At 42.7% G+C, this 27530-nt stretch overlaps 1 protein-coding gene across 4 annotated transcripts in view; it reads left to right on the top strand.

Moving 5' to 3' along the window:
* The window catches only part of HSF2BP (heat shock transcription factor 2 binding protein), a 133573-nt gene that overhangs the window by 92238 nt on the left and 13805 nt on the right, over nt 1–27530 (top strand). For all 4 annotated transcript variants that reach the window (XR_010594894.1, XM_065578261.1, XM_065578263.1 and 1 more), the window contains exons 3-6: nt 3451–3554; nt 12121–12270; nt 14153–14291; nt 19188–19305. Coding sequence is in view for 3 of the 4 variants with exons in the window: in XM_065578261.1 (XP_065434333.1) it covers nt 3451–3554; nt 12121–12270; nt 14153–14291; nt 19188–19305 (511 nt within the window). In the remaining variant the exon portion in view is untranslated. The remainder of the gene's footprint in view (nt 1–3450; nt 3555–12120; nt 12271–14152; nt 14292–19187; nt 19306–27530) is intronic.

The raw sequence follows: 27530 nt of genomic DNA, 5'->3' as shown, positions 1-27530 counted from the left end.
CTGGCAAAGAGTTCCACAGGTTGACTGTGTGTTGTGTGAAAAAATACTTCCTTTTGTTTGTTTTAAACCTGTTCGCTATTAATTTCATTTGGTGGCACCTAGTTCTTGTGTTATGAGAAGGAGTAAATAACACTTATTTACTTTCTCCACACCAGTTATGATTTTATAGGCCTCTACCATATCCCCCCTTAGTCGTCTCTTTTCCAAGCTGAAAAGTCCCAGTCTTATTAATCTCTCTTCATATGGCAGCTGTTTCATACCACAATCATTTTTGTTGCCCTTTTCTGAATCTTTTCCAATTCCAATATATATTTTTTTTGAGATGGGGCTACCACATCCTTACGTAGTATTCAAGATGTGGGCGAACCATGGATTTATATAGAGGCAATATGATATTTTCTATCTTATTATCTATCCCTTTCTTAATGATGCCCAACATTCTGTTTGCCTTTTTGACTGCCGCTGCACATTGAGTGGATGTTTTCAGAGAATTATCCACGACTTCAAGATCTCTTTCTTGAGTGGTAACAACTAATTTAGACCCCATCATTTTATATGTATAGTTGGGATTATGTTTTCCAATGTGCATTACTTTGCATTTATCAACATTGAATTTCATCTGCCATTTTGTTGCCCAGTCACCCAGTTTTTAGAGACCCTATTGTAGCTCTTTGCAGTCTGCATGGAACTTCACTATCACTATTTTGTATTATCTGCAAATTTTGCTACCTCATTGTTTACCCCCTTTTCCAGATCATTTATGAATATGTTAAATAGGACTGGGCTCAGTATAGACCCCTTGGGGACACCACTATTTACCTCTCTCCATTCTGAAAATGGACCATTTATTCCTATCCTTTGTTTCCTATCTTTTAAGCAGTTACCAATCCATGAGATGACTTTCCCTCTTATCCCATGACTGCTTACTTTGCTTAAGAGCCCTTGGTGAGGGACCTTGTCAAAGGCTTTCTGAAAATCTAAGTACACTATATCCATTGGATCCCCCTTGTCCACATGCTTGTTGACTCCCTCAAAGAATTCTAGTAGATTGGTGAGGCATGATTTCCCTTTACAAAAACCATGTTGACTATTCCCCAACAAATTATGTTCATCTGTGTATCTGACAGTTTAGTTCTTTACTATAGTTTCAACCAGTTTGCCGGCCTGTAATTGCCAGGGTCACCTCTGGAGCCACTTTGTTCTTTCCCAGTGAATTGTGGGAGAACTAGTCTGTCCTTCTGAGCACATGGGGGGAATTGTGAGAAGGCACTGGAGGAAGTTTTTAAAATTAATTTTTTCCCTTCAGAATTTCACAGTTCGTTATTCAAATATAAGAGAAATTAATATTTAAAGTGATTATTCAGTTGACTAAGTGGTACTCTATGTTCAGAGGGGAGACCTGGTCCTGGTCTCTCATTCTGCAGATTGCAGTGGGTGAGACTGTCCTATGAAGACAGCCCACCTAGTGATGCAGGCTAGTTTGAAGTGGCATGGGGCTAATCTCTTGATTTGTTAGCATTATAATTGTGATAGGTTGTATCACCCCCTTGGGGCTACCAGCTGATGTGTCAAGACTACTACTGCCCCTGCTTTCCCTGCCCGCTTGGGACTCCAGCACCCTGTCTTGTTGAGCCAGACACGCCAGTTTGCTCCAACACAGACCCAGGGTCTGAACCACGTGCCCCAAAGCTGCAGACTTAACTGAAAGCAATTTAAGAAGCATTCTTGTCTTTAACACTCAGATGCCCAACTCCCAATGAGGTCCAAACCCCAAATAAATCCGTTTTACCCCACATAAAGCTTATATAGGGTAAACTCATAAATTGTTCGCCCTCTATAACACTGATAGAGTGATATGCACAGCTGTTTGCCAACCCTCTCCCCCCCCCCGTATTAATACATACTCTGGGTTAATTAATAAGTAAAAAGTGATTTTATTAAATACAGAAAGTAGGATTTAAGTGGTTCCAAATAATAGCAGACAGAACAAAGTGAATTACCAAGCAAAATAAAATAGAACACGCAAGTCTATGTCTAATATAGTAAGAAAACTGAATACAGATAAAAACCTCACCCTCAGAGGAATTCCAGTAAGCTTCCTTTTGCAGAATAGTCTCCTTCTAGTCTGGGTCCAGCAATCACTCACACCCCCTGTAGTTATTCTCCTTTGTTCCTGTTTCTTTCAGGTATTCTTGGGGGTGGAGAGGCTATCTCTTTAGCCAACTGAAGACCAAATAGAGGGGTCTCCCACGGGTTTAAATAGACTTTCTCTTGTGGGTGGAGACCCCCTTCTCTCTCCTATGCAAAGTTAAGCTCCAAGATGGAGTTTTGGGGTCACATGGGCAAGTCACATGTCCACGCATGACTCAGTTTTTACAGGCAGCCGCCATTGTTTACATGCTACCCTGAACGTCCTCAGGTAGACTTCTTATGTGGATTGGAGGCTTCCAAGATTCCTTGTCCTTTAAGTGTTTCTTGATTGGGCACTTAATTTGCACATTCCTTTTTCAAGAAGCTGACCAAATGCTTTACTAAGGCCACTTAGAAATCAAGCAAGTACACAGCCAATATTCATAACTTCGAACACAACAATGACACATGCATACAAATAGGATGAATATATTCAGTAGAGCATAACCTTTACATAGATATGGTACATAGAATATATAGCATAAAACATATTCCATTTATATCATATATACATTCATAAGGATATTTCCATGAAGCCTTATGGAGTGCAACGTCACAATAATAATTTGCACTTGATTTCTGTTTATTACAGCAAAGCACTTTAAATGAAATCATATTTCTAATAAATCTGGAGATCAGTTTCTCTTATTTAATTGTTTTTCTTTTTTCTTTAAAGCAATTATGGATCAGTTTTAGCCAGCACTATGAAGATATGCGTAGCATTTATCTAGTGTTCCACAAACATTAATACATTTGGAGTGCTTCTACTACTTTTTTTAATTGTTCACATACTTCATCCCCATAGATTAACTTCTAGTTGGTATTGGTATTTTCCTCATCTTTGCCACTAAAGTTGAGGGCAAAGACTCCCGATAATCTGCAGATTATGAAAACTAATAAAAAATAGAAAATGAACGACATTAAATATAAAGTTAATGTTCTGGGCAAAAGGGAGCTCAGTTTCAACATAGCTTACTGTACCCTGTTGTGGTCAAGTAAGAGAGATTTGATCCTTCACCGTGAATTCTCATGTATTTCCTGGTTTAAATCTAAAACTTCATGTTCATTTAATAGATTTTTTGTAATAGTTGTTTAATAATGTGACACATGGTTATAGTCCCAGTTGGCCACAAGGAGGAGGCCTGACACAACCAAATATTAAAGCAGACTCTTCATATTGCATTTGGCAGAATCTTCATGCTTAGTATAAGGTAGCTGCTTGTAACTTCTTATTCAATTTTTTCAAATTATTTTTTGCAGACATGGAGAAAAGAGAGCAAGAACTAGAGCAGGTAAGAATGGATTGTGAACACTTCAAAGCCCGCCTGGAAACAGCCCAAGCAGATTGCATGAGGGAGAAAAAGGTACATTTGATCACAAAAAAGTAAGCTATCATCTGTATGCTTGAGTTTTAGTAAGAAGTACAGGGAAATACCAGTTCAGCACTTGAACCTTGCAAGATATAATATCTCTTCAAGTATATGGCTTCTGGACAACCTGGAAAACTGTTGGGTATTGAGTTCATATAGCCAAAAATATATAAATTGTGCACCTAAAAGTTCTACGTTAATACTTTTTTATATGAAAGATTCTCTAGAACCGAAAGATCCATATAATAAGAGTAGTAAAATGAAACACGGCTGTAGTACTAATAATTATTTGAAGCTGAAATCTTAAAGGGAAACAAATTCACACTTCTGGCTGAATTTCTTTACTGCTTTTTATAAATGTCTCTAAAATAACTAATTACGTATTATTCCTATAAATGCAGTTGGGGTGAAACTAAATATGTTTGATAATTGTGTTCAGAGATCTCTCCTTTTTTTCAAACATAAAATTACACCTGAATTGGTATAATAAAGAGATTGTCTCTCAGTTATACATGTATGTGTTGCATAGTCTACAGGAGGTTCAAAATAATTTGATTTTTTTATATTGTATGTGCCACAATTGTTATGTGTCACAGGATGGATTTAGGACAGTTTTGTCCTTAAATATAAATTTCCTTCATTTTTTTTTAGATTGACTCTTTCTGAATCTGGTTTAACACACAGCACTGCAAATCTACATAAATGTGCTCTTTGTATCAAGATTGAGAAACACACTGCTTGGGTGTTCTCAAAGCTTGTTGCAAGATCTTTTCAGATAGTTGACATCAAGAGCTGTTTGGAGGAATTAGTCCCTTGAATTTAATATAACATTTCTATAATATGTCTGTTTCAAAAGGGAAAATACATAGAATATAACACAGGCTTTGCTATGCACAAAATATTGAACAAAACCGGCCCCAGGACCGACCCTTGGGGCACTCCGCTTGATACTGGCTACCAACTAGACATGGAGCCATTGATCACTACCCATTGAGCCCGACAATCTAGCCAGCTTTCTGTCTACCTTATAGTCCGTTCATCCAGCCCATACTTCTTTAACTTGCCGGCAAGAATACTGTGGGAGACCGTATCAAAAGCTTTGCTAAAGTCAAGGAATAACACGTCCACTGCTTTCCCCTCATCCACAGAGCCAGTTATCTTATCATAGAAGGCAATTAGGTTAGTCAGGCATGACTTGCCCTTGGTGAATCCATGCTGTCTGTTCCTGATCACTTTCCTCTCTTCTAAGTGCTTCAGAATTGATTCCTTGAGGACCTGCTCCATGATTTTTCCAAGGACTGAGGTGAGGTGACTGGCCTGTAGTTCCCCGGATCCTCCTCCTTCCCTTTTTTAAGGATGTGCGCTACATTAGCCTTTTTCCAGTCATCCGGGACCTCCCCCGATTGCCATGAGTTTTCAAAGATAATGGCCAATGGTTCCGCAATCACATCTGCCAACTCCTTTAGCACCATCGGATGCAGTGCATCCGGCCCCATGGACTTGTGCTCGTTCCAGGAGGGGGGCCATCAGGGAACGGGGTGGGTTGGATGGGGCAGGAGTCGGGGGGGGGCATCAGGGGGTGAGAAGCGGTGGGGGGGGGGGGGATGATAGGGGGCAGGGCCGGGCCACGCCTGGCTGTTTGGGGAGGCACAGCCTCCCCTAACCGGCCCTCCATACAATTTCTGAAACCCGATGTGGCCCCCAGGCCAAAAAGTTTGCCTGCCCCGTGCTAGCTGCAACTCCAAGTGTGATTTGGCCTTCCTGATTTTACTCCTGCATGCCTGAGCAATATTTTTATACTCCTCCCTGGTCATTTGTCCAATCTTCCACTTCTTGTAAGCTTCTTTTTTGCATTTAAGATCAGCAAGGATTTCACTGTTAAGCCAAGCTGGTCGCCTGCCATATTTACTATTCTTTCTACACATTGGGATGGTTTGTTCCTGCAACCTCAATAAGGATTCTTTAAAATACAGCCAGCTCTCCTGGACTCCTTTCCCCCTCATGTTATTCTCCCAGGGGATCCTGCCCATCAGTTCCCTGAGGGAGTCAGAGTCTGCTTTTCTGAAGTCCAGAGTCCTTATTCTGCTGCTCTCCTTTCTTCCTTGTGTCAGGATCCTGAACTTGACCATCTCATGGTCACTGTCTCCCAGGTTCCCATCTACTTTTGCTTCCCCTACTAATTCTTCCCTGTTTGTGAGCAGCAGGTCTCAAGAAGAGCTCTGCCCCTAGTTATGCATTATCTTTAGAGCTTGGTCCTCCTGAAGTTCCAGTAGTTCCATTTCTATAGCAGATGTTTCTGTAATCACGGTTTTGGGAATCGGACAGCCATCGTTGATCACATCAACCTTTAAAGGGTTTACAAGAAAGGCGAAGCAGGATCACAGCTTCTGCAAGTCTTCAAACCTGGACTGAAAGTATCAAGCAATCCTTGTCAATTACCTCTGTATTCCTCAAGTTTGTGATCTTCTACTTCAATTTCAGGGAATGTTTTTACCTTACTCTTGAGTTGGGGAAAGTGGTCGAAGTCTCTTGACACTATGTTGCTGAAGGTTTAACTTGTTCTGGAAGCTAAATACTGTCTGAGTAAGGTCAGAAATAATCTTATCCTTCCCTTGGAGTGCCAAATTGAGAGTTTGCAGATGCTGCATAATATCCGCGAAAAACATCAGATTCTGCATCCATTGCTCATCTTTCAGTTTTGGATAGGACTTTTCTTTTTCTTCAAGGAAAGCATTGAAAAGCTCCAGCAGTTCCACAAACTTATTTAAGACATTGCTGGTTGATAACCAACTCACAATACAGTAGAAAGAGATATCATTAGGTTTGTCTTCAAGATCCAGCTTTTCAATGAAATTTTTGAGCTGTTGATGAGTCTTCCCATTCGAGCAGATGAAATTGACAAATTCTAGGACTGTTTTTGTAATATTTTTGTACTTGAAGTATCTGCCTGTGAGGTGTTTACAGTGGATGATAAAATGAACGGGGAGAAACGCTGGAAATTTGGGATTGCTTTTCAAGAGTCCGATAAGGCCTACTTTTCCCCCCTACCATGGCAGGTACTCCATCCATTGCTACACTGACAAGTTTATCCAGTGGTACATGGGCATTTGTCAATGCTTTGTCAAGTGCATTCTTTATGTCAACACCACGGGTTGTTTCTTTTAGCGCCACTAAGTCCAACATTTCTTCTTTCACAATTACATCCACGGAAACATAGCGAACAAATATATCTAGTTGTGATCTATCTTGTATATCGTGGATTTATTGACAGGTGGAATGCTAGCGAATTCTTTAGATCGTTTTGCATCTTGCATGCAACATCAGCACTGATCTGGGAGATCCGCCTCTCCATAGGGTGGCGCGAAATTGGAATTTGCTTTATTGGTTGTTGAAGTTTTGTGTTACTTGGATCTAAAATTGCAACCACTTCTGCAGTATTCTTCTTAACAAATTCTCCATCACAAAATGGACATTTAGCACAAGCGATATTCCATGACATAACAAAACTAGCTTTGGTCATTGTGTCAGCTTCCTTACTGAACACAGAAAGTAGTTGACTGTTTAGGCGTGATTTTAATGCAGTTAGCTTGTTCTTCCTTAATTCTGATTCAGGAGTGTATTTAGACAAAAAGTTATTATGATTAGTTTTGTGGTGAGGTTTCAAGTTGCTCACTTTGTAGTGAGTGAGCAATACACTGCAGATAAGGCACAGGGGTTTACCACCTTTAACAGTGAATGCAAATTCTTTCTCTCATTCTGGCTTAAAACTTCAGTTTTCTTCATACTTGCGTTTCTTACAATTTGAAGATGTCATTGTCATCCACGAAATTAACGGAGGGTTAACACTTAAATCTAAAACTATTGAAATCTGAATTATGAACAGTAAACACAGCCTGTGTAGTGCAGAATGTGGGGAGATCCCAAGCAAGGAGGTCCACACAGTACTATGTGAAGCAATTTCCTGTTATAATGGGCATGTGCAGCTGAAATCCCGAGCCTGGGCACCTCCTGCAGGGCTGGACTCCCAAGCACCGGCTCTTCCCATGGGGCTACAAACCCATGTATCAGCTCTTCCCAGCGAAGCTGCAGCCCCGTGCACTGGCTTTTCCTGGCGGAGCCGCAGATCCGTGCACTGGCTCTTCCTGGTGGGGCTGCAGCCCTGAGCCTCTGCTCCTCTGGCGGGGCGACAGCCCCGAGCTCTGTGATCCGCACTCAAACTCTTAAAGAGCTGCATTTTGGCCACGCCTCTTATAGTAATTTAATCTAGACCACTTTTCCCTAGTTTGCTTATGAAAATGTCCTGGGGGATTGTGTTAAAAGCCTTACTAAAAATCAAGATATATCACAACTAGAGCTTCCCCCATTCAGTAGACCAGTAACCCTGTCAAAGAAGGAAATTAGGTTGGTTTGGCATGATTTATTCTTGACAAATCCATGTTGGCTGTTCCTTCTAATCCTGTTATCCTCCAGGTGCGTATCAACTGATTGTTTAATAATTTGTTCCAGTATCTTTCCAAGTGTCAAATTAGGCTGATTGGTCTATAATTCCCCGGGTCCTCTTTGTTCTCCTTTTAGAATAAAGGTACCATGGTTGCCTTTCTTTAGTCTTCTGTGACCTCAGCCTCCTCCAGGAGATCTTGAAGATAATTGCCAATGATGCTGAGATTGCTTTAGCTAGTTCCATAAACACCCTAGGATGAATTTCATCAGGTCCTGCTGACTTGAATACATCCAGCTTTTCTAAATATTCTTTAACCTGTTTTTTCCCTATTTTGGCTTGCATTCCTTCTGCCTTGTTGATAATATTAATATTCTTTTCTTGGTCAAGAATGAATAATCGTTTTGTAGTCCACTGTTTTTTTCACAAACTTAGATAACTGTGATGTCCCGGGTCTCGAACCCAGGCCCTAGGAATCCCCAGACAGCTGCACCATCCTGACCTCCACCCAATGATTATGGAAACCTGGTGTGCTTGAGAAGCTACTAGTGCTGTAGCCTCAGCCAAGGCAACACCTATGGGAACTCTGATTGGAGGATTGCCCACCTCCACCAGGAGGAGGAACGGGAAGTTTGTCTGAGTAACAAGGTGGTGTCCTGTTGTGGCTGCATTGGACCCTGCTTGTTTCTGCTTACTGCACCCAACCATGTTCCTGCCTTGGCTCCTGTACCTTCTTGAGTGCCTGCTCCATGCTTGATCCTTGCCTCTCCTCCTGTCTTTGCGCCTCACCTCCCAACCGCATTGATCAGTCCTGGCTCTGACCCTGACTCCTGCTCTGACTACTAGGCCAAACTGCCTACGTCTCGGTCCCTAACAATAACTTCTTTAGGAAATTAAGACACCCTCTGAACCTGAGCAAAATTGGAAGCATAAATGTCATCTTTGGTTCACTACTGTCGTCTTAACTAATCACTTTCTAGTTATGTAGTTTATCACTGTCGTAGTCATGAAGTTTGACCCTTCTTGGAAGATGTTGCACAGCACAATAACTAGTCAGTGGTGTGCACCCACAGTAGAATTGCTTCTTGGAGGGTTGTTAGTGTGTTTTTTGCAGGGTCTGTTTATTCCCCTGGTCTTGTAAATATTATTTCTGGTTTTCATTCATTTGCTATGATGTTGTTTGTGAAGAGTTTGATTTTTTTGCTGTGGCTTTGCATTCTGACAGGCTTATCCAGTTATGACATTACCAGAGTTATGTCTTATTAATCAACATTGCATTTCGCCTTTTAATGCAAAATGCAAACACTGAATAAATGCAATACAGAAAAGAAGAGGGATAGGAAGAAAGTTCAGTGTATTTGAGTAGAAGACTTGCTGCAAGATGTTGTCAGAAGCTAATGGATCTGATGTTGAGTTTAGAGAAGAGAGTAAATTCAACAACATTTTTAAGTTAACAAGATTTTAATGGCTGGTTTTAATAACAGGCTGCTTTTAGTACTCCCAGAAAATGTTCCCAAAACTATTTATTTACCAGCAACGGAAGTCCCAGATTCTTTGGTATCAGTAATTAGTGTAAGTCTATTGAGTAGACTACAGTAACAGAATATATTGTGGATTGATGCTGAAAAATCTTCTCAATACATTTAATTTGCAAAACAGTGAATCATACATTGCATTTCCTACTGCCAGAAAATTTAATCAACACAAGGGTGGCTATAAGGTGTGATGTAGGCAGCTAGATGTGGACATAGGAAAAGATCAGCAAAGTAGATTTTTAGACCAGTTATGTGACCTGAGAGATCTAATTAAAGTAATCACTTCTAACAGTAACGTATGAATCTGTGAAGCATTGTGGATGGATAGGGGTACCATGTTATAGCAGCTTATCTTTAGGTGACTTTAACTCTTTTGGTATTTTCAACCCCACAACTTCAAAAATTTAGACAACCCCCCCCAAATTGAGATCCCTAGCTTTGGAATCCTGAGCGTGGTGTTTTTCGTTTGGTTTGGATTTTTTTAAATCATATGTTTGGCTCTGTTTTTTTTTTCCATACTCAAACTTGTTAAGAAAATATACGCCCCCCTCCACCCCCCCCCGCCCTTATGTGTCAGGATGGGAAACACACAGGGCACCCACACAAACAGGATGCTTTCTTCTGACATGGACTGTACTTTCCCCATTTTTAACTCTTCAGTTGGCATCCTTTTCTTTACTGGCCCCTACTCCCTCTGCTCAAGGCACTCTGCGGTAGCCTCCCCCCCGAGAGGTGTGGTACAGCCCCCCACCACCTCCATCTCCCTGTTTCCAGTTCTTGGCACCCCAGTTGTGATGTCACTCCCCCAGCCTGTATAGCACTGCACACATTGGGATAGTCTGAGTGGCCCAGAAGCCCATACCCGTCATTCCTCAGCAAACTCTAGCAGTGCCCCTCCAACTCCCATCCTATACTCTAGCAGTGCCCCAGCTCCCTCCTCCCTTTTAGGCCTCAGCAAGTGCCCCCCATCCCAGCCTGCAGGAAAAGCTCCTATTCTGGGAGTAGGGATGGGGGGCTGCCCTGTCGGGATCCCCCCTATCTAACTTAACTTTGCTACCCCAATGTAGTGGTAATGAGCAGGAGACTTGCTCACTACTTCAGTGGGAGAGGGCTTCTCTGGGTATGTTTACACTACAGTTAAAAACCCCGCTGGCCCGTGCTAGCTGACTCTGGCTAAGGGGCTGTTTAAGTGTGGTGTAAACGTTGGGCTCGGGCAGCCTGAGCTCTGGGACTCTCCAACCTCACAGGGCCCTAGAACCTGGGCTCCAGCTTGAGCCTGAACATCTATACAACAATTAAACAGCCCCTTAGCCCAAGCCCGAGTCAACTGTATGATTGCAGTGTAGACATTCCCCTCAGTGTTGCGTGTGCTCTGTTCCCCACTGAGTGGCCAGGCGTGCTCAGGAATTGCATGCAGCAGCTATGCTGCTGTCTGTACCACAGGTGCCAAAGCAAAAGCTGCAGGCTGCATGTATGAAATCCTGAGGTGCATATGGCTGTTCGTTTATTTATAAGCAGCTGCAAAAACTGCCCCCAAACCACAATGCTCAGAGTATCTTCACAAGTGTTAGTAGCTCTGCTCTCTCTCTCCTTGAGCCATCGTTCATTATTTACTGTGATGTTGGTTAGGCATCAATTTGGAAGGGTTTTTTAGGATATTGGTACCTCTTGGTTTTCTTTGTGGTCTGCTCCTGTCTTTCTTCTTTCTTGTCTGGTCAGGCTAGTCTGTCTGATTAGGGAGTAAGGATTAATTTAAGACTGAATGAGACTTCGGAGTATCTTCATTTCATGTCCCTCTTTCTGCCAGCATCCCATATGGCTGTGAGAAATATTTGCCGCTCCAAAATACTTCCAGGTCTTGTTGAATTTACCAATCAAGTGCTCTGTGAGCCAAGCACAAAACCAGTTCACCCAGCACTGAAGCAGACAGACCCCTGATGGGACTGCTGCTCCTACACCATGGATCACATATCCTTGGAGCCCAGTCATCTGTGGTCCTAAATTTGGAGGCCATTCCAAACCTCGGGCCTAGAGCTTAGCGCTCCAGGGATCCTGTCTCATTCTGCCACTGCATGTCAGGGAAGTATAGCCTCTAGCTTCTCTTAGATAGGCCTCTATTTTATTCTGGGGCATCTATTCTAGCTCACAAGCAACTTTATCTCACATAGCTGAGATACTTAGCAGTTTTGCACAGGACTGCTACCCCAAGACTCACCTGTCTTGCTAAAATCTCTTGTCTGTCAGTGAGAGATGCAATTCTTTGTGTAGTAGAAGCTGATTCTACTTTAACTTGAACCACTGAGGGTATTGTAGCTGTCATTGTTTAACTCTAGCACTGCTCCATAAGTTGCAGGTGGCAGACTCCTAGTTCCTGTTGACTTCCCTAGCACACAGCATGGTTATTCAGACTGCTCTGGAGAGAGAATTTAGCTCTGTGGAAGTACTGTGAATTGCTGCATTTTATATATGGCCGTAATATTGTCTCCCTTTCTCTGGCTTAGTGGTAGAAACGTAGTTGGGATGCTTTGAAACCAAATGAAATGCCCTTCAGTATTAATCTCCCAAAATTTACTTATATTAATTTTAGGAGAAACTAGCCTTTCGACAGCAGCTGAATGAGGCAAGACAACAACTACTGCAGCAGGCAGAATATTGTACAGAAATGGGAGCTGCAGTCTGTACTTTGTTATGGGGTGTCTCTAGCAATGAGGAAGCAATTAAAAACATTCTAGGAGGGGTGAGTACTACAGATGTATACATTTTAGTGGGAATGCTTAGGTATTCTAGGTAGATAACGTGCTGTAGATAACGTATCTTAACACATAGGTGTATTTCAGTAATTGAACATATAGCAAAATAATTCTCTGAATTGTTTATTCTTTTTGGTCTATCCAATTTTTATAGTCTATAAATGGTTTAAGGTAGAGCAAGCAGGGAACAAACAGTAATTTAATATTTGATGTTAAAAGACACAGATAAGAGGGACATTTTCTTCTCTCACCAGCTATCAGACTGAAAATGCAGATTACTGCCATCACAGTGTAAATAATTTTGCAAACCCACCACCAGGGGAAAAAAATCCCTCACATTACTTCAGCAATTCCCTTGCCCACTCATTCTCCAACGTTCATACCTACCAACCAGTCCTCCGCACTGCAGTGCTCATCAGAAAATGCGCAGTCTACCTCTCAGGCCATGAAACACAAAGAACGATGGGATGTTTCTTCTTCTGTTCTAGCCCACAAAATTAAAAGTGATTGTTTTAAAACCAATTTAAAATGGAGAAGAGTGGTAGAGTATTATGATCGACTAAGATTCTAACCCGTGTTTCTTTGGTGAAGGAAGTGCATGTTTGGAACTACTTCGCCATACTAACACATTTCATTCAAAACATCAATTATGTCACTTCCTAAGAGGAATATTCCATGGATCATGATTTTAAAATATCTGCACTTCTTGCACATTGATAGTAATAGGCACCTAGGATATGTTGTTTAGTTTATGTGGAATATACAAATATACTGTCAGTGCACTGCGTTAAAGTCATTATACTGAGGATGAATTGGCTACTTATTTCTCAATGCCCAGGAATCGTTTGGAGAAAAAAAAAATCATGCCAAGTGTAAATGGATGCAACTGCTCCGGAACTCTCTGGGTGACAAATGGAAATACGGTATACTCCCAATTTTCCCAAACCCTATTATCTGAACTTCTGCATGATCCAAATCCCTTCCTTGCTCCCTGGGATTTGGCTAATGGAAAGGTTCGGACAATAGAGCAGAAACCTTCAGCCATGGGAGAGGTAACCCTGCTGGTGAATGGCTCCTGGGGCAGTGCAGGGAGCCCTTTGCAGCCCCGCTGTCACAGGAGTGAGTGAGCAGAGCCATGACAGCACAGCGTCAGACGGCTCCCTGCACTATCCTAGGGCTGGTGACACCCATTCCCTGCAGATGAAGGTGCAGGGAATGCTGCAGTCCTGGTGGGTCAGAGCAGAGTCCTGGTCTGCTCTGCCCAGCCAGTACAGCCTCCTCCCCAGCACCTTGCAGAGGGCTCCCTGCAGTGTCACTCCTGTCCTCTTGGTTATCCAAACTCCTGATTTACTGAACAAAATTCATGTCCACCTTGCTATTCAGATAATTGGGAGCATACCGTATAAGATACATTTTTGGTATAAATTGACCTTAATTTGTCATTCAGTGGATGTGCAAAATGAGTATAACTTACACAGCTTTATCTTACACTCTGTTATCAGTTGCTTTTTCTGCAATGCTGCTTCTGTCCCTGCCATATTTAAGTTGCTCATTTTACTATCACACTAAATGCCACTTAGATGAACTCCAGTTGCACTACTTTACCATTTTTGCCAGTTTTCTGATCAGTTTGCACTCCGCATTTAACAACTTCTACCGTTTATGTAACTGCTGAATTTGGCAGCTGAGTTGTAGTCACTGGAGGATGTCTCATAAGGGAGGAGTTCTGCAAGAGACAATAAACTATAGCATGTAAAGAAATATGACATGTACAGTGGGTAAAGGCAACATTTGTATCCTATTGTATGTTCCTTTCAGTATTACTTAGTGCAACCTGTGAAAGTGAATGTTTTCCCTCCGCACTTACAGAGCAAAGCAGTAAAGTTTTTCACAATCACGGGACAAACTATGGAGAGCTTTGTGAGGTCACTAGGTGAAGATACCAAACACCAAGATCTGGATTCTGATGAAAATCAGTTTGTATTAGCTTTGGCAGGGATTGTGACAAGTAAGTCAGTTTTGTATGTCAGGACTATATTCCACATGTACTGTAAGGCGCATATATTGCAGTAAATGTAGGATGATGCATATCTAGCTGTTTGACTAAATGACTGATTTTTTTAAAATGTTGGTATCATTTATGAATCACCATTCTCTTCAAGTTCTAGAAAGCTTCATTGTCTTCTAGCTGTGTTGGTTCTGCCATGCTAAGAAGAGTAAAACATGATAAAACTTAAAGTAAGTTGGTAAATATGATTCTGAATTCACCCTGGGAGCAGATCTGTTGAAAAGAAAAATCTGCCATTCAGATTCTCTCTCGCTATAATCACGCTTTGAAATCAGAAGTTTAGACAAGGCTTTCACTTTTAATATAATATTAGTAGAAGACATAAGCTAATTATCTCAACTTCCAGAAGGTTGATATTCCTCACAAATGGTTATTAAGGAAGCCTGATATCCTAGGGTGAGAAGTAAAAGATAGGAAGCCAAAGAACTAACTGTTTGCTCTTGGCATGGAAAAATGTTAAAAGCTGTGTGCCCCTGGAATCAACATCGTGAAAGAGGGCCAAACTATTGAGATGGAAGCATAGAGAGGATTGTGAAGAACTACACAAATTCCTAATAAAACTAGGAAAACTGGCCAAAATGATGGCAGATGAAATTCAACATTGGCAAGTACAAGATGTTCCAAATAAGAAGAACAACATAAATTATTCATACACAGTAGTGGGTTCTGAATTTAATAACCTATTTTTAGAGTGGGATGGTGGTGATCTAGGTGTCACTGTGGCTAGTTCATTAAGATATCTAGTAAATGTAAGTAAGATGAAAGACTATTAAGAATAATATAGAAAACATTATTTCCTTCAACAAATTAAAGGTGTGATTTTATTCTGCCTCAGATCACTTTATTTATAAAAGCATAACAGAAATAAAGGTCCAGAGACTGACAATGTTTAGAGGTTTGTGGAATGAGGAAGGCTTCGGTGGGAGTTAAAAATAAAAATAATATTGCCAGTGACTTCAGTGCTGCTGAGATTTCACCTAGTATGTCTATTTAATTTGGAAAGGAGAGTGTTTAAGGAGAAATATGGTAAAGGATACACTGTAATGAATGATTGAACCTTAATCCTGGTTTTGCAACCTTAACATTTTTAAGGTAGGTTTTTTGGATATAATTTCTTAATGAAAAAACAAAAACAAAACAGAATTTCCATCATGTGTAACCAGATTGGCCTACAATGTGGGTCTTCTAAGTTAGATTAGGTCTGCTCGAAATTGGGAGATTCTGGTCTCCTTGCCTCCCAACACAAGAACACGAGGGCATTTAATAAAATTGAAAGGTAGCAAATTAAAAATTGATTAAAGGAAATGCTTTTTAATTCAACATGTAATTAGACTGTGAAACTCATTGCCCCTGGCTGCTGTTGAGGTCAACAATTTAGTAAGATTGAAAGAGGGACTGTATATTTATATAGCTAAGATTATCCAGATTTGTTATAGTTACTGCAAAAAAAAAAAGTTGTTGAAGGGAGACAATATTTTATGCTTCCGGGTTTAAACCAGTTTTTATCCATTGGGGATTAGAGTGAGATCTTCATGGGATTCCATATTTGCCTGCTGTAGGTTTCTTGCACCTTCCTCTGACTCTTCTGGTGCAGGCCATTGTTGGAGACAGGATACTGAACTAGATGTATGTAAGTCTGAGCTAGTATGGGAATTCCTCTGTTTCTGTGTCTTTTAAGATACATTTTTATGACGTATGTTGTTACTTCTTCAACTGGTATTCTCTGTCTTTAATGAGTTCATTGGGTTCAGCATCGGAAGTGTATTCATGTGAGAGCGATATTTATTGTTACTGAAATGTCTAACAAATTTGGGGCTAGCTGCCTGAAGATACAGAATGGTGAGCAGGACTTTGAACCCAACCAACATATTAGCATTAGTACAGGCCCTGAACCTATTTTAAATGCTTTTGCCCTCTCATCATCTCCATCTCTTAAAATATTAACACATACAGTGATACTCATAGTTTGACATTTGTCATTTTTTTCATGTATAAAAATGTCAAGTGGGCATCTGTGATTTTTGTATCAAGTGTTTTCCCCAGATTTTAGATATAAAATTGTCTCGAAATTGGTTTGAAGTGAATGATGTAGTAAGTTTGTTAATTATTTTTAATGCTGCTTTCTCCTTTAGAACAAATGAAGAAGAAAAAAATCTTTTATGGTGATTTTTGTAAAAATAATTATTAAGCAGGAGAGAAAAAAAGAAAACAAGACCAATGTGGAGTTTCAGAAACAGTAAACCAGTCCAGCAATGATTTACTCTTCCAGACAATCTAAACCATCAGTTGATTGCAAAATCATTGTTACACTGTCTAGAGTAGCCCACAACTGAGAGTGCCAATCTCAGGTCAGACTGTCAGAAAACAGGGCAGACCCCCCAAACTGGTAGTTTATTATATAATTCGATCTCACCACACCAGTAGCACATGTGCACTCCTGGATCACTATATTAGTCTTACCATGGAGTCACAAACAGTCCCCTTAGGCTCTCCAGCACATCTTGCCACCCAGACAAACTAGACTTTGTGATGAAAGGTTATTAAAACCAAAAATCACCTCACATTAGTACTCCCAATTCCAAAGGATCGGTCACTTTTCCCTAGTCAATGGATAGTCTCAATCTTGCACCAAAAACACTGGCAGCCAATTTCTCAAGTAATCTAATTAAAGGTTTATTAGCTAAGACAAAGAAATGAGTTATTGAGAAGTTAAAGCAGGTAAAACACATTAACAGGTGAGTCTAAGTTTGTACATCCAAATCAGTAGCAGAGATGTAGTAATATGCTAGCTTTCCCTAAGTCTCTCAGGGTTTATCCAAATAATTCTGGGGATCTCTGTCTACTTGCTCAGTATTCAACCCTGTCAGAATCCAAACAGTTCAGAGATTCAGGATCATTCCCTGGATCCATTCTTATAGCTGTCTTCCCTGGAAAGCAATTTGGCAAATGTTTCCATTACAGAATGGGCTTTTCCTCGGTTGACTAAATGCAGACTGGGTCTGTGGATTTCCCATTGTCGAACACAATGACCCATGCTTTGAAGTTAGCATGCTTCTTCATTTATATTTCCAAGGCTTCAATCCCATTTGATGGGCAGTCCAATTACAGAGATATACACAATGCATTTAGTTACAGCAATCCAAACAATCTTTCATTAGTTTTCATGAAGTTTACACATCAATTAAATTCTCACTAACATACACTTTTGATCTAGGGTTAATTAAGTACAGGGTATACTTAATGTAATGCGATAGTAAACAACAGATTATCGGTAAGTGAAGACAATAACATTAAAATTTCTTTGGTATTCAAACCACAAGTGAATTGGCCTATGGCTTTGATTTGAGCTGGTCTCTCAGCATCAAGCTGAAGTGGTCTGTCAGTGTCACAGTCATTACTTAAAAGCACCCTGCAAATGTTAAAGAATCAGCAGTAAAAAGAGCAAATAGGAAAAAAGATGCCTGATACCACCTGCCAGATTTTCTTACAGTAAATCCATTCCAGATGAGGGTTGTAATTTCTAAAATGTCGTGTTTTTGCACTTATTTCTCTTTCTTTCCGCTCTACTGTTGGTGAATGTATATTCTCCCTTTTTTAACCATTTTGTGATTGATAATATAGCAAGACAACATGTATATATTCTCATAATTTTGTCATGTTAATGTGAGGATTACAATATATTTTCTCTTTAAGGGTTCAGTGTGTCAGAATACACTGTAATGGGCCTGATCCTCATCTCACTCCAGTTTTACACCTGCCATGACTCTGTAGGTTTCAGTCAAGTTATTCCTGATTTACAGCTGTCTGAGGAGAGTCAGGCTCATTTTTTTTAAAAGCAAGCTGCTGTAATGTTGTTTCATTCCTCACTGCTTAACATTTGAACTTGTTTTGCTTCCTATAGTACAAGAAGTTTATTCAAGAGAAAACTGTATCCTTAGCAGAGTAATAGCCTTTCTGCATTTTTTGCCTATTGTGTTGTCCACTGCATAAGGAAGCACTCCTACAAGAGCAGGGAAGATCTTGCAAATTGACCGCTGTTGCTGCTTTAGATGTGTACTCTAGCCGGGAACATAGGGGAATAAATATAAAACAATCTACATCAGTAGTGGGCAACTCGCAGCCCCATGGGCTGCATGCGGCCCATCAGGGTAAGCTGATTGCAGGCCGTGAGACATTTTTGCGGACGTTGAGTGTCCACAGCATGGCCCCGGGCAGCTCCCAGTGGCTGCGGTTCACCGTTCCCGGCCAATGGGAGCCGCAGGAAGCTGCAGGCCGCAGGGACATGCTGGCTGCCACTTCCCGCAGCTCCCATTGGCCGAGAACGGCGAACTGCGTCCACTGGGAGCTGCGGGGGGCTGTGCCTGCGGACTTTGAGCGTCCGCAAATTGTCTCGCGGCCCGCAATCAGCTTACCCTGATGGGCCACAGGTTGCCCACCACTGATCTACATCTTCCTTCCTTTAAAACTGAGACCATTAGGATCAACTTTGCATTATTTCCACAGATGCTGACAGTTCAGAGCTTTTTGAATCATACCTGTTTCATAACTCATTGCATTACAAATTTTGCTACTGAGCCACCCTGAATACATATTTTAATGAACAATGTATAATTATAAACAGTTTTTTTGACTGCTAGGTATTGTTTACTGCTTCAGTAACATATTATACAATTCTGTATTGACTCTGTCTCTACATTTAGGAAAAGGTTTATAGATGTTACAGCTCAGTCTTCTCAGTTCCTACAGGTAGTTAATATTTGATTGTATTAGATACAAACTAATTTTCCTGTTTTTTGGAATGTGATTTTTATTATTTTATTTTGTGTTCTGTTGTAGATGTTGCTGCATTGGCATGTGGCCGTGAATTCCTGGTTAATTCAAGTCGGGTGTTGTTGAACACAATGATGCAGCTTCTGGGAGACCTGAAGCCAGGACTCTGTACCAAACTGAAAGTGTATGAAGGCCAGATATTTTTAAAATAACATGCTTCATCTTACAATGTAGACCATTATTACTACAGCTCTTTACCTAATGATCCTGTTAAGGATCTGCTCCCATCAGAGCGCCCACTTTGGATGCTATTTGGAAAGTAGCATTCATACAGATCCGGTCCTTTTAGCAGGAGCATTTGGTGACAGTCTAGCGGTGGAGGGCTCTCAGCCCTCGTTTTGGCTATATCTCCCCTTTTCCAGAGTAACAGGTGAAACAATCCAAAGGCTACAAAAGGGAAAAATAAAAAGGAAAACGTGTAGGTCTCCAGCACAAGTTATCGCATACAGTCTCTTCCTCCTTTTGACACAGGAGATCTGTGTTCCCTTTTTGTGAGGACCGAGATTCTGCTAGCTATCAGGCTTCTTCCTGGGAGTTGGGAAACTTAACAGTCTGCTCCCCTTCAGGGCTGCCCACTACTGAGTGGAGCTTACTCCTTTCAGACTCCTCCATTGCTGGCATGACTTGCAGGTGTGGCGTGATGAGGCTTCTCCAGCCCAAAGCAGTGCCTTAACCGCCTCCATAATGGGGTAGGGTTTGCGTACCCTCCCTCTCAAGGTAGGGGCAAGGGTGCCATCCCCTGTGCTGGAATTGCTGTCTTGTGAAAAAAAAGTCAGCATTTTGATGTGCCTTATCAGGTCAGTTGAGTACCTGGAAGCTATAGGGTTGTAGTGGATTATCCTTGGATTGGTGTCTTTCATGGTGTTCAGACGCCTAAGTGGAGTGTGGTCTGTGATTTTTTTAAAAAAAGGGTTTCCCAGCAGATAGTATCCACTGAATCCACAGCCCATTTCGCTGCCAATGCCTCCTTCTTGATCACGGAGTATATTTTCTCTCTGGGGAACAACTTTTGGCTGTTGTACAATACCAGATGTCCTTCCCCCTCATGTTTTTGCAAAAGGATCAACCTTAGTCCTATATGTGAGGCATTTATTTGCAGAATAAATCTTTTTGAAAAGTGTGGATTAAAAAGGACTGGCTCCTTACATAAATGCTCCTTTGGTGTCCAAAATGCCTTATCGCAGGCTTTTCAACCACTGGACCCTTTCTGGGCATCTGTCCTTTACGAGATCTGTGAGGAGGGCCACAGTAGTGGTGAATCCCAGCACAAAACGTTGATAACAGCCTGCAACTCACAAGTGCCATAATTGGTTGGGTTTTTTTGTTGTGGGAACAGGACGATCTATCAAGGCTTGGACCTTGTTCAATAGGGGTCGTAGTTGGCTTTCTCTCATGGTGTAGCCCAGGGGTCGGCAACCTTTCAGAAGTGGTGTGCTGAGTCTTCATTTATTCACTCTAATTTAAGGTTTCGCATGCCGGTAATACATTTTAATGTTTTTTAGAAGGTGTCTCTCTATAAATCTATATATAATATAACTAAACTACTGTTGTATGTAAAGTAAACAAGGTTTTCAAAATGTTTAAGAAGTTTCATTTAAAATTAAATTAAAATGCTGATCTTACGCCGCCGGCCTGCTCAGCCCGCTGTCGGTCTGGGGTTCCGTTCACCTAGGCCAGCAGCAGGCTGAGCGAGGCCTGCGGCCGGAACCCCGGCTGGCAAGGGGCTAGCAGCCAGAATCCCAGGTTGGCAGTGGGCTGAGCGGGGTTGGGGGCCGGGACCCCCAGACCAGCAGCCGGTTGAGCGGCTCAGCCCACTGCCGGTCTGGGGTTCTGTCTGCTGGCTCCTGCCGGCCCCTCTCAGCCCACTGCCGGTCTGAGGTCCCGGCCCTGCCCACATAGAGTAGGTACCTACCTTCTCCCTGGTTCTGGCCCATTCTCTTCCTCTCTCTGCACTGAGCTGAGGGTGGGGGTGCACTGAGCACAGGGCTGGGGGTGAAGTGGCAGGCTGGGGGTTGGGGTGCAGGGTCTGGCCAGGAGCTAGAATGAGAGAGGGGGCTCAGGGTTGGGGCAGGAGGTTTGGGCGTGGAGCGCTTACCTGGGCAGCTCCCATTTGGTGCGAGGGGTGCAAGTGGGAAGGTGGGGGGGGGGGTGCAGGAGCTCCAGTTTGGTGCTCAGGGTGGGGTTGTGGGGGGTGCAAGAGTCAGGGCATGGGGTGTAGGGGGGCTGGGTATGTTTGGGGAGTGCAGGAGTCAAGGCAGGGTGTATGAGGAGGGTGCAGGAGTCAGGGCATGGGGTGTGGGGGGCTGGGTATGTGTGGGGGGTGCCAGAGTTAGGGCTGGGGTCGTGGGGGAGTGCAGGGGGCTGGGGTCGTGGGGGAGTGCAGGGGTCAGGGCAGGGGGCTGGGAGCACCCCCCCAATCCCAGCCCACCCCTCTGCCCTGAGCGGCTCATGGCAGGGGGGCTAGAGGGATACACCCTGATTCCACCCCCCTTCCCCAAGGCCCCGCTCCTACCTCTTCTCCGCCTCCTTCCCGGTCTGAGCAGCGATGGCGCTGGGGCGCCTCTTCTCCCCTCCCTTGCAAGGGCCATCCGCGGCAGGGAGGGAGAGGAGGCTGGGCTCCACGCAGCACGCTGGGGGAAGAGGCGGGGGAGGGGGAAGCTTGGCTGCTGGCGGAGCCTGCCCTACAGCAGCAGCCGTCAGGACCAAGCTTGCTTCTGCCCTCTGCCCCCGCCAGAGAGAGCGGTAGGTGGGGGGCGGAGAAGAACGGGCTGGGCCGGGCAGGATTTTTAAGGGCACGCTGCTGCCTGCTGGGGTCCCGGCCATTGGTCCTGCTCAGCTGAGCAGGGCCAGCGGTGGCCGCAGCGTGCCATTAAAAGTCGGCTCACGTGCCGTCTTTGGTATGCGTGCTATAGGTTGCTGACCCCTGGTGTAGCCTAAGTACGTGACATTGCCGTTCCCGGCCTTACTTCATCTGCGAGGAACTGGAGCGCTGCTGTGACCGTTCTTAAGTGACTGTCCCAGTCCTGGCTGGAGAGAACTATATCATCTAAGTAGGCCACTGCATACTGCCCATGCAGCCACAAGATTCGGTCCGTTAGCTTCTGGAAAGTTTCCGCTGCCTCAGAGTGACCAAAAACATTTCTTGGACTTGATATAGACCAGTGGTGGGCCGTAGGTTGCGCACCACTGATATAGACCAAAGGATGTGGAAAAAGCTGTTTTTCCCCCAGTTTCTGGCAAAGGTATTTTCCAGTACCCTTTTGTGAGCTCTAAAGTGGATATATTCTGGCAGCTCTCAGCCATTGTAATAGTTCATTCACTGTTGGCTTTGGCTATGCATTACATTTTGAAATCACATTGACCTTTTGAAAATCAGTGCAGACACATGTCATGCCAACAAGTTTTGGCACTAGCACAGTACTCCTCCATTCACTGAGTGATTCTTTTACTACTCTATGGCTCCTCTGGATGCCACTTGGAAAGTAGCAAATCCAGTCCTTTTAGCAGGAATGTTCAGTGACAGTCTAGTGGAGGTGGGCTCTCAGCCCTCCTTCTGGCAGTTTCTCCCCTTTTCAGAGTCACAGGTGAAACAAACAATCCGAAGGCAGCAAAAGAAGTTAAAGGCTATGTCTGTACTACCCACCGGATCGGTGGGCAGTGATTGATCCAGTGGGGGTCAGTTTATCACATCTAGTCTAGACGTGATAAATCGACCCCCGAGCACTCTCCTGTTGTCTCCTATACTCCACCGGCGTGAGAGGCACAGGCCGAGTCGACAGGGGAGTGGCAGCAGTCATCTTAGATCGATTCCCCCAGCCCCCACCCCAGTGTAGACCAGGCCAAAGAAAGGGGCCAAGAAAAAAAGAAAACATATAGGCAGTTCTGACCAGGATATTGACCTCTTTCTTCAGAGAGGCCCTGGATGGGTCATAGTCCACTTTAGAATCCTCTGGGTCTCCAGCACAAGCTATAGGACAAGTCTCTTCCTCCTTTTAGCACAGGAGATCTGTGTTCCCTTTTTGTGAGGGCAGAGGTTGCACTAGACATCAGGCCTTCCTGGGAGCTGGGAAGCATAGCACCCTGCATTCTTCCAGGGCTGTCCACTATTGAGGGGAACTTCCTCCTTTGAGGCTCCTTGTCCATTCCTGCCATGACTTGCAGGTGCTGCAGGATGGGCTACTCCAGCCCCAAGCAGCTCCCTAACTCCTTCCATGCTGGTGTGGGGTTTACACACCATGTCACAGATTTATTCATTATTTACTTTACTGGAGAGGAAATATGTCCATTGGAAATAATATTCACAGCATCCATTCCTCACAAATATACTAGGTGTGGTTGCAAGGCTGGTGGCTACATACCGATTCCCCTCAGCCAATGTTGCAGGCACATCAGTGTCTCTGCAAGGTCTATCAAGCACCAGAATAATAGGCAATGTGGAGATGTGCCCATTACTGCCTTGGGAAGAGGTAGAGTTGCTGGGATGAATGGTATTTAAGGGAGGCTCGAGTATTAAAGTAGGGAAAAGAACTGAGAGAAATGTAGGACTCACCCTGTATCGCCATCCAAAATGAAAAATAATCTGTTAAAATACTATGCCTGGTTAATTAAATAAATAGCTTACATATGTACCAAATCTGCATTTATCTTAGGCCAGCAAAGCATAAATGACCTCCTGCCACCTTATTACTCACAAGTTGCTATCATCAACATTGGTAAAGGGGTGTCTGTAAAGAAGCCCTGTGAGACAAATGAATCTATGATGCTATGAAATATTGTAAAGAAAATACTATGATACACAATCCAAAAAGGGAAAAAGTCAGACTTTCCAGTAAATGAAGAAATGAAACACATTAACATTCTTTGCCATTTTCTGAGCAATATTACTAATTGAAGCAAGTTGTACCTGACAGGTATGAAATTCAGCTTGTCTTAGACATATGTATATAGCGCTTGGATACTACAGGGATTGGGAGCCTTAATATGGTTATTGTGAATATTAAGATACAGTAAATTAATAAGATAAATATTATTGATGTGAATAATCTTTGATTCATGTATGCAGTATTTTATTTTAGTAGATATTTGAATCTTGATCTGTGAAAAAGCATAAATATTGAATGACCGTGTTGTTAATGATTTGTTATTTATGTATATCATTACAGAGAGCCTTAGCATTACTTAATGTCTATCATGCTGTTTCCCAAGAGTAGGGTTTGGAAGTCAACATTCAAAATAGGATAGCCAACTTTCATATTATTTGGTATTTTTCTGAAAGCCCCAATTTCTGAAGACATATGATTATGTGAGAATCACAACTTTCATTTTTTTTAAATTCAAGTTTCTAGCCCTCATGATTGCAGAGAAAAGCTTGAAAATGTGACCTCTAAAGCAGTTGTTCTCAAACTTTTCTACTGGTGACCCCTTTCACACAGCAAGCCTCTGAGTGCGACCCTCCCTTATAAGTATATTAAAAAGTGTTTTTAATTTAACACCATTATAAATGCTGGGAGCAAAGCGGGGTTTGGGGTGGAGGCTGACAGCTCACAACCCCCCATGTAATAATCTCATGGCCCCCTGAGGGGTCACGACCCCCAGTTTGAGAACCCCTGCTCTAAAGACTCAAAATCCATAAGGCAAATAAAAAGAGCCCAGACTTCTACAAATCTTTTGATTGTTAAACCAATATTATGAGTTTTGGGGGCTGGCTCTTGATTTTTGAACACTTGGCAATATTGTCATCATTCAGTGTTTCAAGGGCTTCCTTTTGTAAATGAGTTTTAAAAATAAGTTCTTTATTGTAAAGACAACTAAAGCTGATTGCCAGACAGTTTCTCATGGTGGTGTAATCTCCAACTACCTCGCAACAGCCATTTGAAAACATGTGCAAGTCAATCCTACAGACAAACCAAAGACTCAGCAGGGGATATCTAGGTTGTAGAATATCAGTATATGAAGTCCATCAAACTGGGTTAGCATACAGCCTAGAAGAGGCACTGCACAAATTAATTTTACAGCAGTGCTACAATAAATTTTACAGTATCTTACATAATGCAATGATCATCTTTGATCCTATTTACATTGTGTTCCCACTCGTGCCTTGAAACCTGGCTCTTGTGTTAGAGAGTTTGATAGTCAAACTTGTGAGGCCTGTACAGGTTGTCACACAATTTACTTTTAAGAAACCAGTACAACTAAAAGCTGTAGAAACAAGTGTGAGTCCAGATTCCGAAATCAAATGACATCTTTTCTACTGACCAAAGGAAATACTGGTTTGAAACATTTTGGGTTTTTTTCAACTAATTACTTTATAAATAAGTGTAGCTACTTCAGAGATGTGGTGACTAAGTTATGCATTTCCAATTTTTCTTACTTGGAGGATGGGGGGAAATAACAAAAATAAGAGTGAGAGGAATATACCGTATATACTCATTCATTAGCCCATTCGTTTATAAGCCAACCCCCCCAAGATGGATAAGGAAAAATAGCAAAAACTGTATGACCCTTTCATAAGCCGACCCTATATTTCAGGGGTTGGAAAACTTTGGCTCCCAGCCTGTCAGGGTAAGCCGCTGGAGGGTCGGGACGTTTTGTTTACCTGGAGCGTCTGCAGGCATGGAGCCTCTCAGCTCCCTGTGGCCGCAGTTTGTCATTCCCAGCCAATGGGAACTGCGAACTGTGGCCACAGGGAGCTGAGGGGCTCCATGCCTGCAGATGCTCCAGGTAAACAAAACGACAGTGTATTAGATATTCAATTAATGATTCCATAGAGCAGGGATCGGCAGCCTTTGGCACGCGGCTCGCCAGAGTAAGCACTCTGGCGGGCCGGGCATTTTGTTTACCTGCCACATCCAGAGGTTCGGCTGATCACGGCTCCCACTGGCTGTGGTTTGCCGCTCCAGGCCAATGTGGGAAGCGGCACGGTCCGAGGGATGTGCTGGCCACCGCTTCCTGCAGCCCCCATTGGCCTGGAGTGGCGAACCGCAGCCAATGGGAGCCGCGATTGGTCGAACCTGCGGACGCGACAGGTAAACAAACCGCCCCACCCCGCCAGAGTGCTTACCCTGGTGAGCCACGTGCCAAAGGTTGCCGATCCCTGCCATAGAGTTTAAAATCATTAAATTTCGGTGTAGACCTGTTTATAAGCCAACCCCCGCTCTTTGATGCATCAATTTTTTACCAAAAATATTCGGCTTATGAACAAGTATATACGGTAATAATAGGGAGAAGAGCAAAGGAAAAACAGTGTGTTTATATAGAGAGAATATAAGGAGCAGTAGAGCTGAAAGTGGCATAAAGAGTTTTTCCACATTATGGTGTTGTTAATAATATATTATTACTTTGGGCTTAGATCTTCTGAGTGGCTACCAAATGGGTTTAAAACTCAGAAACTTTCTTCTTCTTCTTCTCCCCACAACATTCCAACATTTTTAGCTCACCACAACCAGTCCCTCTGCTCCACACAAAACAAACAAGTGAAAGAAAAATACAAACTAGCAGTGTCCTTTTACATCATTTTTAATCTGTTTGACATTTTCATTGAGGAACAGATTGAAAGACCATGTCCAAAGATATTAACCTTTTCTGTTGTAAATGTTTGCGTTTTCATTCTGCTGCATAAACATTAAATGTAATTTGACTTTAAAAATGTGTGTGTGTGATGCCATGTCAAATTTTTTGATATATAAATAAAAGATGTTTTTTCTAACTGCTAGTCCCAGAGACTCAACCTGTGATCTGAAAGCTAAGCTGGGTTCTTTCCTTTTCAGACATCAACACCAAAAATAGAAAGGCCAACAGAAGCCTTCAGTTACATCCTATGAAAACCCACTGAAGGCTTGTGGGGTTGCACAGGTGTTAAGGTATTTGGAGGCAGTGAAGTTATGCAGGTATAAGTGAGAGCATCATTTGGTTTACATCATCTTTGTGACTGCTGCTGATGTGTGCAAAGGCAAGAGTGCATTTTGACTCAGATGCAGATTGAATTTGCAGGGCTGGCAATTAAAAAAAAAATCTTTTTACCTGTAGACTGAGCAAATTTGATGTGGAATCCATAAGGCACAATAGATCCATGATGAAATTTAAGAGTCAAAAATACATTTTTCACAGTATAGCCACAGTTTAAGGACCAAATTGTCTGGCCCTGTGTGAATGCGAAGGTGTTTGGGGGAGCACATGGAGACATTGACAGGGACAGTACTGTATGGCTGGTGGGTGCAAGTACTGAACTGGGCTGGCACTGTCAGGAACGATCCTCTCTGAACTGGTGAAGGACTCCTAAACACATTTCAGAGGGTGGCAGAACAGTGGCTTCCTTCTCAGTTCCCCTATACAGGAACGGATGAGTTCCCA

This window comes from Chrysemys picta, chromosome 1 (genome assembly GCF_011386835.1).
Source record: "Chrysemys picta bellii isolate R12L10 chromosome 1, ASM1138683v2, whole genome shotgun sequence".
Taxonomy (NCBI): Eukaryota; Metazoa; Chordata; order Testudines; family Emydidae; genus Chrysemys; species Chrysemys picta.
This window is presented reverse-complemented; position numbering and strand designations above follow the sequence as displayed.